This window comes from Capricornis sumatraensis, chromosome 5, assembly GCF_032405125.1.
Source record: "Capricornis sumatraensis isolate serow.1 chromosome 5, serow.2, whole genome shotgun sequence".
NCBI classification, from domain to species: Eukaryota; Metazoa; Chordata; class Mammalia; order Artiodactyla; family Bovidae; genus Capricornis; species Capricornis sumatraensis.
This window is the reverse complement of record NC_091073.1, coordinates 40,400,287-40,415,841: the sequence shown is the minus strand read 5'-3', so window position 1 is coordinate 40,415,841 and position 15,555 is coordinate 40,400,287. Positions and strand designations below refer to the sequence as shown.

The 15,555-nt window shown below is 36.2% G+C and overlaps 1 protein-coding gene across 1 annotated transcript in view; it reads right to left on the bottom strand.

Annotated features, from left to right (window-relative positions):
- Positions 1 to 15,555, bottom strand: part of SEMA3D (semaphorin 3D) — a 144,360-nt gene that overhangs the window by 112,808 nt on the left and 15,997 nt on the right. Inside the window, exon 2 of the mRNA XM_068973015.1 lies at positions 12,495 to 12,655. Within this exon, the coding sequence (XP_068829116.1) occupies positions 12,495 to 12,655 (161 nt within the window). The remainder of the gene's footprint in view (positions 1 to 12,494; positions 12,656 to 15,555) is intronic.

Genomic DNA, 15,555 nt, shown 5'->3' with positions numbered 1-15,555 from the left:
ACTTATTAAGAGTTATCACTTAGTAAGGTAAAATGTCAGGCACTTTATTTTTAATTAGTTAATCATAGGCAAGTTACAGAAACATTCAAATAATGATAAGGCCTTATAACAACATCCTAAGGAAATGCTAATTATATCTGCTGTTTGTTTCATCTTTGGAGAAGCAATTTAATTGACTCAAGTTAGCAAGTGCAAGGTCAGTCAAATGCCCTTTGCCCTAATTTAGAGATGTCAAAACAGCTGAATGGAATACCAAGAGGAAGTTACAACTTGTCCATAAAATCTAATTAAAGACAAAATTTCAGTCTTAAAAATTCAAGTGGCCATCTCTGTTAAAGAACAGCAGCCAAGTTTTTGAATGGTTGTAAAAAAAGTTGGGAAAATGCTGTTCTAAATGCTGTATGACACAAGGATATGAACAATTGAGGGAGCAGTGACTACTCCAGAGTCTGGGTTCCTAGGACATAAGAGAGGTAGGTAGGAGACCTAAGCTGAAAGAACAAAGTGCTGGAAATAAAGACAGGAGGGCCAGCGGTGAAGCTCATAGATCTCAAACTGACTAGGACAGAAACTGTTACAGAAGAGGAAGTTTAAATTCTTAAGTTTTGGGTCTAATCTGGGCACATAGTTTTCCTCATGAAGTAAGTCTTGGGTAAGAACTGTCTTTCCCTTTCCTGTTTTAGGACTCGGCTCAAAGCCTCTTTTACCAATACATTTAGTTTTCTTCTACTGCCTACTTCTGAATTCTGATACACTCATGCTTATCACATCCATCTGCCCCTTTCTTTCTGCAAGCAGATTAAGCTTGGGACTTTTGCCTGGCATAAAGAGCAATGAACTGCGGTGGACTCCCAAGACAGGAGTTCAAGTCTCTACTGCATTACTTGTTAGCAGCTAATGCTGTGCTTTCAACTGTTATCTTAGCATTATCTGCAGAATTAGCTTTTGTATTATACAAATTAAAAGGAAATTTAAGACATCCACAGATAGGATGGTAATTTTGAATTTGTGGTGCAATTACAACTGTGGATAGATTCCAAAATTTTGTAAGGAATACAAGTCACAGACTCCATTATCTTCTTCAACAAGTATATGACTCATTAAAGTTAAGTAAACACTGATACTGAGTGACCAGGGACATCACTTTTCCTTTCTACCCTCTTTAGCACCTGGCACAGCTTCGCATATAGAATAAGTACTTGAAAATTATTGAAACATGATCTACACAGTTTCCTGTAAAACTGGAGACAGAGAAAGAGTTCTTGTCAGAGTTCTGGCAGAGGTCTGAGCAGTCTGACAACATCCTGACAGTCCATTACAGTGACCAGATGGGACCTGCACATCAGCACCCGGGCGGGGGAGCCAGCCCATCCATGAAGGAGGCAATTGTTCCACCTCTGATGACTAGACAGCATGTGTTCTGCAGGCAATAGGAGCAGATTAATCACCATGAAACTAAGCAGGGCGCCTTATACCAAAACTTAATTTATAGGGATGTCCACATGGTTTCCAAGGGTTTATATTTTCTTTATTTCAAGTATTAACTAAGAAAAGAGTGGCAATTTTCTTTCATCAATAACTTGATTTTAATTGAAAAGTTATTTATTCTGAGTCTTTCCCCCCAAATAATAGACTTCCAGGGTCACACATTAGATGAGAATGTCTTATTCAGCCATGAAATGAGTTAATGAAATAGTCAGAAGGTCACTCTGATTTATAAAAGCATTTCTGCTTATACTCAATATAAAGCAAGCAAGTACAGGATCCCCATGTATGAGAAACCCTCTTGTTTTAGGCTTCCCTAAGGAAAGGAAAATAAATTCCTTTCATGCTATACAAAAAAAGGGTGTTTAAATATTCCACTGAAAATTACTGTAGTTAAAATTATAAACTAATTATAATTTTTCTAATCAAAGTGCTTAAAAACAGAAGCATAGTTTGATAAATTTCAAGTAATCTAATTTTCGTAATTACATACCTTGTTTTCACGTTAAATAAGGAAAAAATATACAAAATTACATTTTGGTTATTAGAAAGAAGAAAAAAACTATCACATTTATAAACATGGAATCACTATGAACAATAAGGTAAAAAAGAAAGTCAAGCTTCTTAGAGTGTCTGAGTTCTAGCTTTTAAGGGTTTTATCTTTATCCAATGTTTCCTTTTAAATAGTTTTGATTATTTTTTGGTTAAATAACTGAAAGAATCTAAAGTTCATAACTGTGGGGATCTAACTTTAGCAAGGTGAAATGAAACTGTCTCAAGTTATTCCATAAAAATATGGAATCCTCTTAGGTAGGCTATAAAATTTATATTGCTCTGATATATTGCTTTCTCATTTTAAAACCCATAGGAAAAGTTCCTTTGGTTCTGCCAGAAACATATTTAGTGCTTTTTACATTAAAAACAAACACCAACATACCTTGAACTAAAAAATTATGTGCAACTATCTTGAACATAAAAAATTTTTAAGTATTAAACTGCTTCTGCCTTCAACCCTGTAAATTTAGCTAATAGGTTTCTGTTGGGGCCTGGTTAACAATCTTCACTTTTGATTAGATAACATAGCAATTCTTCGAACATTTTATGTATAGCATTTAATTTTGACACATGTCAATTTCAAGATAAAATATTTTTAATTAAATAAAAACAAGGGAAAAAGATAAGTACTGTCTCAAAGTGAAATTAAACTATTTGAAGATTAATGTTTCGATTATTTAAAAATGAATCATTGCATGTCCTACATTCTCATTTATTAGCTTCTCAGTTATGACTTAGCTTTGCTAGAACCCAACAGAAATACTATTGAAAAACATGGAAAACAAGATGTAAGACAGCAAATGTTTTGAATAAGGCTATTTTTATCCAAAATGTAAATTCTAATAAGGATACTGACATTCTCCATTATTCCTATAATTCTAGAGTGTATACATCAGGAATGATATACAATGAGCTTGCCTGTTTCATTTGGAGGTAAAGCAACATTCTTTTGAAAGCTCATTTTATGACTTAGACAGTAGAGCAAGGTATTAAAAAATAAATTTTAGCTGATAAAAAATTGAAAATGACATGTTAGCTCAGGATGCAAAAAATCTTCAAAGTAGGTGGCCAAGAATCATATAGAACATCTATGTTCAAGCTATAAAATAGTTGGATCCTGGAGATTAGAAAGCTTTTTCTTTTCCCTTGAGAAGGATATTTTCTCCGAGATAGTTGTATCATGTGTCTTACAAGCCCTAGGGTGAGGAGTAGATGCCAGGGAATCAGCTTTGATGGCACCTCAAGATGTACCTGGGGGCTTCCCAGGTGGCACTAATGGTGCAGAATCCACCAGTCAATACAGAAGATATAAGAGACACAGGTTCAATCCTTGGGTCTGGAAGACCCCCTGGAGGAGGAAATGGCAAGCCACTGCAGTATTCTTGCCTGATGAATCCCATGGACAGAAGAGACTAGCAGGTTACAGTCCATAGGGTCACAAAGAGTCGAACACAACTGAAGATGCACTAGCTGTTAAACACGCTGCTGTGGGACATTGTGGATGAATGCATAAAGAATGAGAGAGAGACTGACAGGTTGCAGCAGAGGCATAGGCCAGGCTCAGGGGCCATACTGATATCAACCTGAAATTCCGGAGTGTGTCCAGGAAAATACACATGACAGTTTCCTAGGGGATGGGTGGGAGCCATGTTCATGCAAAAATGGGAGGGCATTAAGTCCCCTTGATCCCCTTGATTGAAAAGACTTTAGAAGTTAACATTTGATGGAACTGCAACCTGCTTCAGGATAGAGAATCAGGACACACTGGTAGAGCAGAAATACAGTCACCTGTATCCAGAGAACTGCAAGAGAAGAAACTCCAGAAAGAGGACATTCCAGAAACTCACAATGGTGCTTATGAAAGAAAAGTCACCCTTTAACGTCTGGCAAGGCCAGATGGATGAGAAGTGGGGTCTCTCTGGTGATGGCAAAAGGTACTTCCCTGAACCCCTTTCCTCTCCCCTCCTCCTGATATGACATTAGAGGGTCAGACACTGAGTATAACAGCTCACAAAAGAGGAGGTGTGCTAAGCAGAGTCAGGAGTGAAGAAGCCTCTAAATTTCTCCCTACTTGAGAGCCTGCCCTCCCTCCCATGGCATGCCCAAACAGGGAGAATTTTAAATGAGGTTGAATGCTCTGTTATATCAGAATGGACCTTTTAACTGCTGGGTAACAATTGTATACTACCCAAGAGTGACCTGGAAAGTGATGGGGTCTGCTGAAGTCAGACAGGTCCAGGGAGATAACAGAGTCCCACAGAGTAGATTGAAATGAACTGTGGGAGGTAAAATAAAGTTGTTTATTATTACGCTCCATGAGTTGACATAACAGTTGCTGTTAGATTAGCACGTGAAATAAATAATAACTGTAGTTTCAGAGTAAGCTTGTTTCTCATTGGTCTATTCATCAGCCTCTATAGCCTACTTGAAAAAAAACGAGAGAAAACAAAAGAAAACCAAGAAAAAAATGCTTCATTAATAGATACAAAGGCCATACTTAGCTTAATAAATCATTCCCTTTGTGACCTTTTTGCTTACATGCTGGTTTAGAGACTAACTCCGCCCAAGCATGGTTTGAACTGCTTCCAAAATGAGTTATATTTTCAGATAGAAGGATCCCAACAATTCATTAAATCAAGAAGCCAACTAAATAACATAACCAAACAGAGTATTGGATTTTTTTTTTTTTTTTTACTGTCAACTATGATTCCATTAAAAAGAAAGAGTGAGAAGAGAGAGTGAGAGACTTTTAGCTTGTATATATTACTGCTAAAGTTTACATAGAGAGAGCTCTGGATTTTACATGAATTATTGCTAGGACTACTTAAGGCTGGCTGAGGTGGAAAATGTTCATTTGTAGTCAAAGTGACAGATACTGTGTAGTTCAGGATAATTTGTTTAGAAGCCACAGGTCCTTAAACCATACAGTACAACTGTCAAACACTTTCATTATTATGATGTCTACACTGAACAGGTTTCTCACGCATCACTTATAAATGAATGATAAATGGATATAAATGTCTGTCTGCAGTTGACCACCTTTTTCAAGGACTATATTAAAATTCCTCTGACTCTAGAGATGGGATAGGTTAAGGGTTAGGGCAGAGAAATCTAGTTTAACTGAGGCCACAGGTGGCGCTAGTTGTAAAGAGCCCAGCTGCCAATGCATATATTAAGAGAGGAAGGTTTGATTCCTGGGTTAGAAAGACCCCCAGGAAGAGGGCATGGCAACCCACTCCAGTATTCTTGCCTAGAGAACCCCATGGACAGAGGAGCCTGGTGGGCTACAGTCCATAGGATCACAGAGTCTGGCATGACTGAAGCAACTTAGCATGCACACATGAGAAATTTACACGTGGAGGGGAGAAATGATTTTTTTCTACCCCATTTCTCAAACATGTTTTTCCCATCCTATGGCTATAGTCCATAGGGTTGCAAAGAGTCAGACACGACAGAAGCAACTTAGCATGCACTCACACCACGTTCTTAGCACCAATAATAGACACTCAAAGTTATCTGTGAAAAAGATTTTTAAAAACTGACTTAGGTAGAAGGCCAAAAGAAAAAATTATTCAAAGTTCAGTTGCTAAAAATTATTCAAAGTTTTAGTTCTACAAATACATATAATAGGTTTCAACACTAGATCATCATTCAAGCCAAAATTAGTTTAGATATAATTCTGTTAGGTAATATTCCCAAGGATTCTTAAGTCTACTTACTTGATTTGTTAAAAAAAATATGTTATCTGTACATTAAATATTTAGTGTATAATGTGAAAATCTAGTACTACACAATAATGATATAGTCTTTAATTCTCTGAGTTAAACTGTAATGTATTCCCTACTGACTGTATCACCCAAACAACAGTTAACAATATTGTAGGGAAAAAACTTACAGGATATCAGCAGATTTGAAAAAAAGCTACAGCAGATTAGATTTTAAAAGCTTAGATTAAATAATCATAGAGAAGTTTTATAGAGGCAAATGAACTCTTACATAAGCAAGAGAAGTATTTGTAAAGGTTAGCAGGTTTTTCATTTTTTACCATACAGTGTGCAGAAAAATAAATGATTTCAAGGATTTTTACTTGCAGTGAATATTTTCCAAGATATCTCCTGAAAGAAAAATAAATCCTTCCAGATAATTTCCTTGTAGAACTAGCTAATCTTTATAACTTCCTCCAAAGAGAAAATACACAGTCTTTGATTATCTGAGAAAACTTTCATGTTTGCCTATGGAAATCTATGTTAATAATAAGAAAAATTCCCCTAAGAAAATTATTTTTTTTCAGAAAACTTGCTTTCTCCTCCATGTCTGCAAAGTGACCGATCTGTGAACACGTCTTCCTTCTAAAACAGCTGGCTGATGTAAGCAAATCATAGTTTCCCCCGAATTGACATGCTTAGGCCAAAGAGGTACAAGGCAGAATTCTTTAAAAGGTTTCCTTGCTCCTAAGAATGAGACATAGTAAGTAATGTTTTTTTATTCTTTTGTATTCCCTTGTCTGGATGTGGCCCATGAAACTGCTACAGCCACCTTTCTACAAACCTTAGGGTAATGCCAACACCAGTGATGGCAGACAGATGACACAGAAAGAACCAGATCATTCATATTATTGCTAAACAGATGATATTATCTTTTATATAGCCACTCAAACTCTGGACACTCTTATTCTATAGTTTAATAAGTCTTTTTTTTTTTTTTTAACCAGCCCAAGTAAGGTGACTTTTAAGTGGAAAGCACACTATTTGATTAAAGAGTAATATATTGGTCTCACACTCAAAAGAAGATAACAAAATTACCAACTCAAAAAAATGAGGAAACATTATTTAGTATTCTTTATGGCTAAGACACTGTACAATGTTTAAAGGAGAATCAAAAGTGCATGTAAAATAGTTCCCCCACTCAAGGAGTGTATTATTAAAAGGGGGATATATTTATACAAATGGATGATAATAGCTTTATCAGATAGGACATTTGACACTGTGTGGATCACAACAAACTCTGGAGAATTTTTAAGGAGATAGGAATTCCATATCACCCTACCTGCCTCTTGCAAAACCTTTATGCAGGCAAAAAACCCAACAGTTAGAACTGGACATGGAAAAACAGATTGGTTCAAAATTGGGAAAGGAGTACATCAAGGCTGTATATTGTCACCCTGCCTATCTAAATTATATGTAGAGTACATCATGGGACATGCCAGGCTGGATGAAGCATAAGCTGGTATCAAGATTGCTGGGAGAAACATCAATAACCTCAGATACGCAGATGACACCGTCCTAATGACAGAAAGTGAAGAGGAACAAAAGAGTCTCTTAATGAAGATGAAAGAGGAGAGTTAAAAAGCTGGCTTAAAACTTAACATTTGATAAACTAAGATCATGGTATCTGGTCTCATCACTTCATGGCAAATAGATGGGGAAACAATGGAAACAGTGACAGACTTCATTTTCTTGGACTGCAAAATCACTACAGATGGCGACTACAATCATGAAATTAAAAGATGCTTGCTCCTTGGAAGAAAGGCTATGACAAACCTAGACAGTGTATTAAAAGCAGAGATATCACTTTGCTGACAAACCTCTCTATAGTCAAAGCTATGGTTTTTCCAGTAGTCATGTATGGATGGGAGAGCTGGAACATAAAGAAGGCTAAGCACCAAAGAAGAGATGCTTTTTGAACTGTGGAGTTGGAGAAGACTGTTGAGAGTTGCTTGGACTGCAAGGAGATCAAACCAGACAATCCTTAAGGGAATCAGTCCTGAAACATCATTGGAAGGACTGATGCTGAAGCTCTAATACTTTGGCCACCTGGTGCAAAGAGCCAACTCATTAGAAAAGACCTTGATGCTGGGAAAGTTTGAAGGCAGGAGGAGAAGAGGATGACAGAGGATGAGATGGTTGGATGGCATCACCAACTAAATGGACATGAGTTTGAGCAAGCACCAGGAGATGGTGAAGGACAGGGAAGCCTGGCATACTGCAGTCCATGGTGCTGCAAAGAGTTGGACATGATTGAGCGACTGAACAACAAATATATAAAATGTTCTAGTAAACACAAAGATAGTTATGTCTCCCGAGGATGAGGAACCCTTGGAGAACAGGATGCAGTAAAAGAGTAAAATTAGATAAATGCCTTCAAAAATGAAGAGTGAGATGAGCAAGAAAGTGAATGGCAATTTCAGGAAACTGTAGCAAAGTACAAAACTTGAATTATTTTGGAAGGAACTAACATGGCAGTTAGAGTAAAAGAAAGAGAAAGAGGCAAACAAAGTAAAATGCTAGTGAGAGAACAAGGAAGAGTGGGTTAAAAGGAGACGAAACAGGGTAGAAATGGACGGGAAGGACTTAGAAGTCAACAGAATCCTGTAGTTTATGCAAGTTCTTTGGAAATTGAGAACTGCCAGAAGTCTATAAACAGAGAAGAAATATGATCAGATTCTTATTTTTCTAAGCGATAACATAAATGGTCATGGTGAATGGATGAGATGGGGAGAGAATGGATATTCTCTTTTACTAGATAAATGAAGCTGAAAAATGGTATTATCACTTACATTAGATGAAAATATTGAAATGTTTGCTACCTTATCAGCATGGTCTGTCAGCTGAGGCTTTTGTTCAAACTGCAACAGAGCTTGTTTCTCCCTTTGTCTAATGCTGCTTCCTTAGTGGTACCCTCATGTGTGTTGATCCCAAGAAACCCTCCCTTGCAAATACTCTATAAGCTAATTTTCATCTCACAATTGGCTTCTGGGGGAACTCAACTGACAACAAAACTAGTGGGAGTGATTAAATATAGATCCAGATCTCTGCCCTTGGAATGGGATCCCTTCTGAATGGATCTGATTGCTCCATTTTGATCTAGGGTTGAGGGAAGGGAATATCAAATCAATGTGCATTATCTGTTTCAAACCTTCTGAGAGAAATTCACAGAAATTCACATTTCTGAACTAAATAGAGGACTAATGGACCAACTCTACAGGCTTCCCTGGTGGCTCAATGGTAAAGAAGCCACCTGCCAATGAAGGAGATGTGGGTTCAATCCCTGGTTCAGGAAGATCCTCTAGAGAAGGAAATGGCAACCCATTCCAGTATTCTTTGCCTGGCAAATCCCATGGACAGAGGAGCCTGGTGAGCTACAGTCCATGGGGTTGCAAAGAGTCAGACACAACTTAGCAACTAAACAACAACAGATCAACTGTAGAAAAAGCCTCCTTAAACTCTGGGATATCATGTCCCTGGTAATGCTTATACTTGCCTTTAAGTCTATTATGTCTCTGTAGAAATTAAAAAAAAAAAAAAAAAAAAAAGCATCGCTTATCCCTCTTATCTAAATGTCAGAATTTGGAAAAAAATTTGGTCTACTTAATTTTGACTTTCTAGATAGAGAAAATGCCCTGAAAGGTCTAATTTCGACTTTCTTCTCCTACGGCTATTTTCTCAAACGTTATTGATCATATACCTGCCCCGTTCATATACCTGCCTCATGCATTATAAAAGACTCAAAAATCTAGTCTGAACAGAGTTAAGATCATAAGAAGAATATTATTAAATATTTATGATGAAATGATTTTTTGCTACTACTTTTAGTGATTCCACTCTAAATTCTTGTGGCAAATATGAAATGACAATGGCTGATATTTCAGTAGGCACAGCCTTGTTTGTACAAAAACTTCAAATAAACAGATATCCTAAATTTTGATACTCCAACTGGATACTTTCTACACAATTTCTTTTTAAATTTCCCAGAGGAAAAAATTCCCAACCAGTCACTCACAGCTCAATTATGTGTTGTAGATTGCTTTACTCTATAAAGAATACAAAGGAAATCCTTCAGCCCCACAGAGTCCCAGCATGTGTGGTTTCTTCCACAGAGGAGTCTGGATTTTTGCTGAGGGGCACTGAGCCAATGCAAACCACGTAGGTCTAAACACTGCTCAACTACTACATCTTGACACTTACTTGCTACTGTGGAGTAAGAACCTTTCAGAACTGACATGATTTATATAAATTTTAAAGGTGGATACCTATAAAAACATAAATTCTTACCTTTGCATACCTAACCTCTTTATGAATTGTTCATTTTACAAAGATAAATGTCAGTTTAACAGAAAGTCTCTAGTATAGACTCTACTTTTATAGTATGTTCAAATGACCATTTATTTCAATAACATCATAAGGGAAATCAATATTTCATAAACATTTATTTTATTAGATATTAGCACATTTCAAGCATGGAATATAGCCAAAGAGAGATTTACTTAAAATAGCCAGAGGAGGAAGTTAGCTATCAGAATTTATTTTAAGCAATGATCTAATACACTCAGTTCAGATAAATGGACTTATTCTTCCAACCCTTTCCAATCTCTGAAGGCAGAGAACAGCACCAGAACAAATTCCCTTAAAAGTATGAATCACTTTTTGTTATTATTCTAAGACTGAGACATATTTGGAAAAATGCTTTGTTAGCTATGTAGTGTCTTTTAAAGAAAAACCACAAAGTTGAAGATTTCCTTTGGCCTCTTTCGTAAGAAGAGCCATAAAGATATTTACTGATGTTGAGATACTAGTTGATATTGTCTATAGCCTCTCCTAGGAGTTTTTTTAAGTACTCATACTCCTAAGGGAAAAAATACACCCTTAAGAAGAACTGGGGGATTTCCCAGTTATTATATAAGGGAATTTCCATAGCATAGAGCTAAGACTCCATGCTATCAATGCAGGAGGTCCAGGTTCAATCCCAATGTCGGGGAATTAGATCCCACATGTCACAACTAAGAGTTCATACACCATAACTAAAGATTACATGTGCCACAGCTAAGACCAGACAGCCAAATAAATAAATATATTTTTTAAAAAGGAATAAATGGAATGAAGCTTTAATGTCAGAATGAAAGGTAAGTTTTTTCAAATTCTACCACACAACTGTTTATTTTATCTTATTATAAACAATATCTAGGCTATAGAATAATACTCATCTTAAAAAATAAGATAACCTTACGAGTTTGTGTGTTTGGACTGACACAAGTCAAGAACTACTGGCAATACTGTAGTGCTCACAGATTACACAAAAGGCACACATATACATTTGCATTCAAAGATTAGTTCTTTACCATACCTGAGCATTTATTTAAAAAGTATTCCTTTTCCTTTGGTGGGCCTCAAAATGTGTGGAAGTACTACTTAAAAATTAAATGATTACAAGAGCAAAAACAATATTTCTAATGCATGTGCTCATTAAGCAATAGTAACGCATATGGTGACAAATATTTTGCCTATGTAGACTAAAACTCTTGGTGCTGATAATATTCAAATAGTGGAACAACTGTTATTTAGTTATTAAAAGTGCCTCATAATTAGAGGGTTAAGTTAAAGTGGTCATTGTAGGTGAAAGCTATGTGAAGCTTCAAAGTCCAAGAGTGACCTATAAATAACTCTTTCTGAATGGGATAAAGTGTCTATTAACTCAGTGTGTACATGCTAAGTCGCTTCAGTTGTGTCCAACTCTTTGCATCCCTGTGGACTGTAGCCCACCAGGCTCCTCTGTCCATGGACTTCTCCAGGCAAGAATACAGTATTGGGAACTACTGACCTGAAACCTTGCAATGGTTCCTAGTATTTCTTTTGCAATAGAATTTCTTATGGAAAAGAAGAGAAAGAAAAAACAACCAAGTATACCTTACAGATGCAGAATGATCATATGTCTTCTCATTAGTCATTCAACTCCTCTAGTCTTGATATCCATTTTTGTTTGCATAGATATTGATATTTACTAAGTTACAATACTAGTTAATAATAATTAAGACAGTGTGGCCATCCTTGCTTTGCATATCACAGTGCTAGCTGAAAATGTAGAATACAATAGTAATTGCTTTTCAGTTTTGAGTATATATTTCTTTAAGTGGTAAGACTGTTGTTAATGAGCCCATAATTGAGGCATTGTTCATCCTTACTATCTGAATGTGAGTAATTCATAGCAGAAATCTGTTTAAATGTAAAATTAGAATGTGGAGAAGACAGCGTGGTTTAAAATGCTACCGGAGTCATACTATCATTTTAAAGTATGCTTATATGTTCACTGAAAATTAATTCAGAAATTTATAATAATTGCTACAGATATAAATGTTAATACTTCATGAATAACTCATTTCTAGTTTTTAAATCTAAAACTTTGCATTTCTGTTAGCATCCATTTATTAACTTTTCATACCTTTCATTCATATTTTCAAAGGTTTTAGTATTACACTCAGTGTTAACAAAAAGCATGCATATGTGTTTGAATCCATAAAATCCAGAAATATGTATCAGAGGCAATACGTTCTTTTAATATGTTATTTTTTGACATGCACATGACCTACTGCATTTGATGCTGAATCACTTAAAACGAAAGAGACGGAAAGGAGCATAGATGAAAATAAATGCATCCAATCAACTAGACAGAAATAAACTGACCTTCTTAAAATTTTTGTTTAAGTCAACCAGACTGAGCAAGAAGATGTGATCCTTGGCTCCCAGGAGCAGCCTGCCCCTCTCCTCATCTAACATAATAGTTTGGAAATCCAGTCCTTCTGATGAGCCCAAAAAGGGAATACAGCTATTTGAAAGCAGCAAGTCTATGGGAAAATAAAAAGGATAGAAAAAAAAAAAATTCTTATTAAGCAAAATATTTATTTGCTTCCATATACACACCATTCCACTTTGTAAATGCATATATACATCATGAAAATTCCAATTTATACATATGCAAACCACAGACAGATTTTAGCACACACTTGTTTAGAAAGATTCAACTTATACTTCTATTTTATTGATGTGTTTATATTATTATCAAAATAAATATAAAACATGTTAGAAGAAAAGCAATAAATACAAAATTTTTCACAATCCTGTTTGCTTTCTTAAGTTATAAATTAATGCATTCAGCTACAGTAAGATTTGCAAACTGATCAAATGATCAATATACACAAAGGAAGCAGCCAACTAAGTATATGATAAATCTCAGACATTTTTTCCCCCTTCTACTTTTTATGATATCCATGTTTGGAAGATTACACACTGCCTAGTTCCCAGTGGTTCAGTGGTAAAGAATCCGCCTGCAATGCAGGAAATGCAGGAGACACTGGTTCGATCCCTGGGTCATAAAGATCCTCAGGGTCAGAAAGATACCCTGGAGGAGGGCATGGCAACCCACTCCAGTATTATTGCCTGGAGAATTCCATGAACAGGGAGCCTGACAGGCTACAGTCCATAGGGTTACAAAGAGTTGGACATGACTGAGCATGCACACACAAAGTTCACATATACAGGAAGATGTAAACGTAGAAGTAATGAATTCTGAAAGTGAAAGTGAAAGTGAAGTCGCTCAGTCGTGTCCAACTCTTTGCGACCCCATGGTCTGTAGCCTACCAGGCTCCTCTGTCCACGGGATTTTCCAGGCAATAGTACTGGAGTGGGTTGCCATTTCCTTCTCCAGGGGATCTTCCCAACCCAGGGATCGAACCCAGGTCTCCCACATTGTAGACAGACGCTTTACCCTCTGAGCCACCAGGGAAGTCTGAAGGAGACCTGAAGGAGATGTGATCCTGAACCAGTGATGGAATCAGAATTATAAAGTGAGAAGGGACCTTAAAACTTAATTTATGCCAATTCATGATTTTATAAATGAAGGTGTTTAATTCCATCAAGATGAAGTCACATGCCCTAAAGTCACAAAACAACAGTGGCAAAGCTGATAATATAACCTCAGTCCCAGTCTCCATTTATTTTGGGGCTGTTACAAGGCCTAAGTCTTTCAGTTATGATTGTGATATAGACACATTTCTATTCAAATTTAGGTCTGAAGCCTATTGTTAGGATGAGAGCCTCACTGCTGAGGGCCTAGGTTCAATCCCTGGTCAGAGAACTAAGAGAACTATCCATAAGCCATGTGATATGGCCAAACAAAACAAACAAAAAAGGAAATAAATTTAAATTTAGTTCTGAGTTTACAGGAACCCAAATCTTTTCAATATTTTTTTCTCCAAGTACTAATCATGCCTTCTCATTTTCTGCAACCCTAGACTATTAAATAACATGAAAAAAAATAACATCACTTGTCACTTATTAAAGTCCATTACATTTTACTGGACTTTGCAATTCTGGCTGTATGATCTAGGGCAAGAAAGTTAACCTGCCTTCGTTTTCTCATCTATAAAATGGGAATAATGATGGATAGAAACAATGTAATAAATCATGAAAGTGTGAAGAATAATGAGTAAACATATGACCAGCATTAGAATAGTGCCTGGCAGTGCTGTATAACTATTAGCTATTATAATAATGATTTATAATCTATAAAAAGGAAGTCATATTTCCCAACTCATAATTCCCATGATTAAAGGAGGTAACTTTATGAAGTTCTTAGAACAATGTCCTGAAGATAGGAGAAGTTCAATAAATAGTATTACTTTGAATATTAAACTCTGGTTTGGACCAAATAAGTTCTATGAAGGAGTATCATCTCATCTTCCATTAAATCTGACTCATGAAGATTAGTACATCTCTGTGTTTTTTAAAATGATTTTGAAATAACATTAAAAAGCTATTCTGTCTACAAATACTTATTAGCTTAGAAAGTATTAAGTATTAAGCATGTAAACAAGGTTGTGGGATGGCTGAGCCTCGCTGTTAGGGGCTCACGGATCCATATACAAATAGATAGGCATAGACAATAGAATACAAGCAAAATAAATTCTAATAGAAGTACACACAAAATGTTAACAGATCTTTCAAGCAATTAATTATGTATCACCTTACAGAAGGAGGTGATATTTACAAACATTCCTGAAGGGTAGATAGAGCTTTACAGGAAAAATATAAAAAACATTTTACTCCAAGCAGAGGACCACTCAAATGGATTGTACCAGGGTATATACCATCTTATATTATGCTTACATATTGCATGTTTAATGCATTTCCCACTATGGGGTATGAGTTCCTTCGGGTCAAAGACCAGGTCTTACTTATCTTAGAACCCCCAGCACACAGCTCAGAGTCTGAGACAAATTGAGAACTTAATAAATATGTGTGGAACTGCAGTAGTCCAGTATGCTGGAACAGAGAGAAGAGGTAGGGGCAGTGAAAAATTAGGCTGTCTCAAAGTAGTCACTGTGTAAACCGTTAGGCTGCAGAGTTTAGGTATTATATATGTAACTGAAAGCCAATAAAATATTTTATGCAGAGAAAGTGATAAAGAGTATAGCTTAGCGTTACAAACGTTAAGTCTAGCTGCTGTGTTCAGGATGGATGAGAATCAGGAAACACGGGGGCAGAGAGATTATCTAAAAGTTTCTAAAAGATGGTAAGTCCCTGAATTATGGTGGTACTAAGGGGAGGAGGAAGATGTTTAGGATATTGCATCTCATTTTCTGTCTACTTAAATGAGGAAAATAAAGGACATCATCATTTGCTTTATTTTCTTTTACCATAACCAATTTTATCAGGTTTAGTTTTAGGAAAAACAGCTGCAAAAATA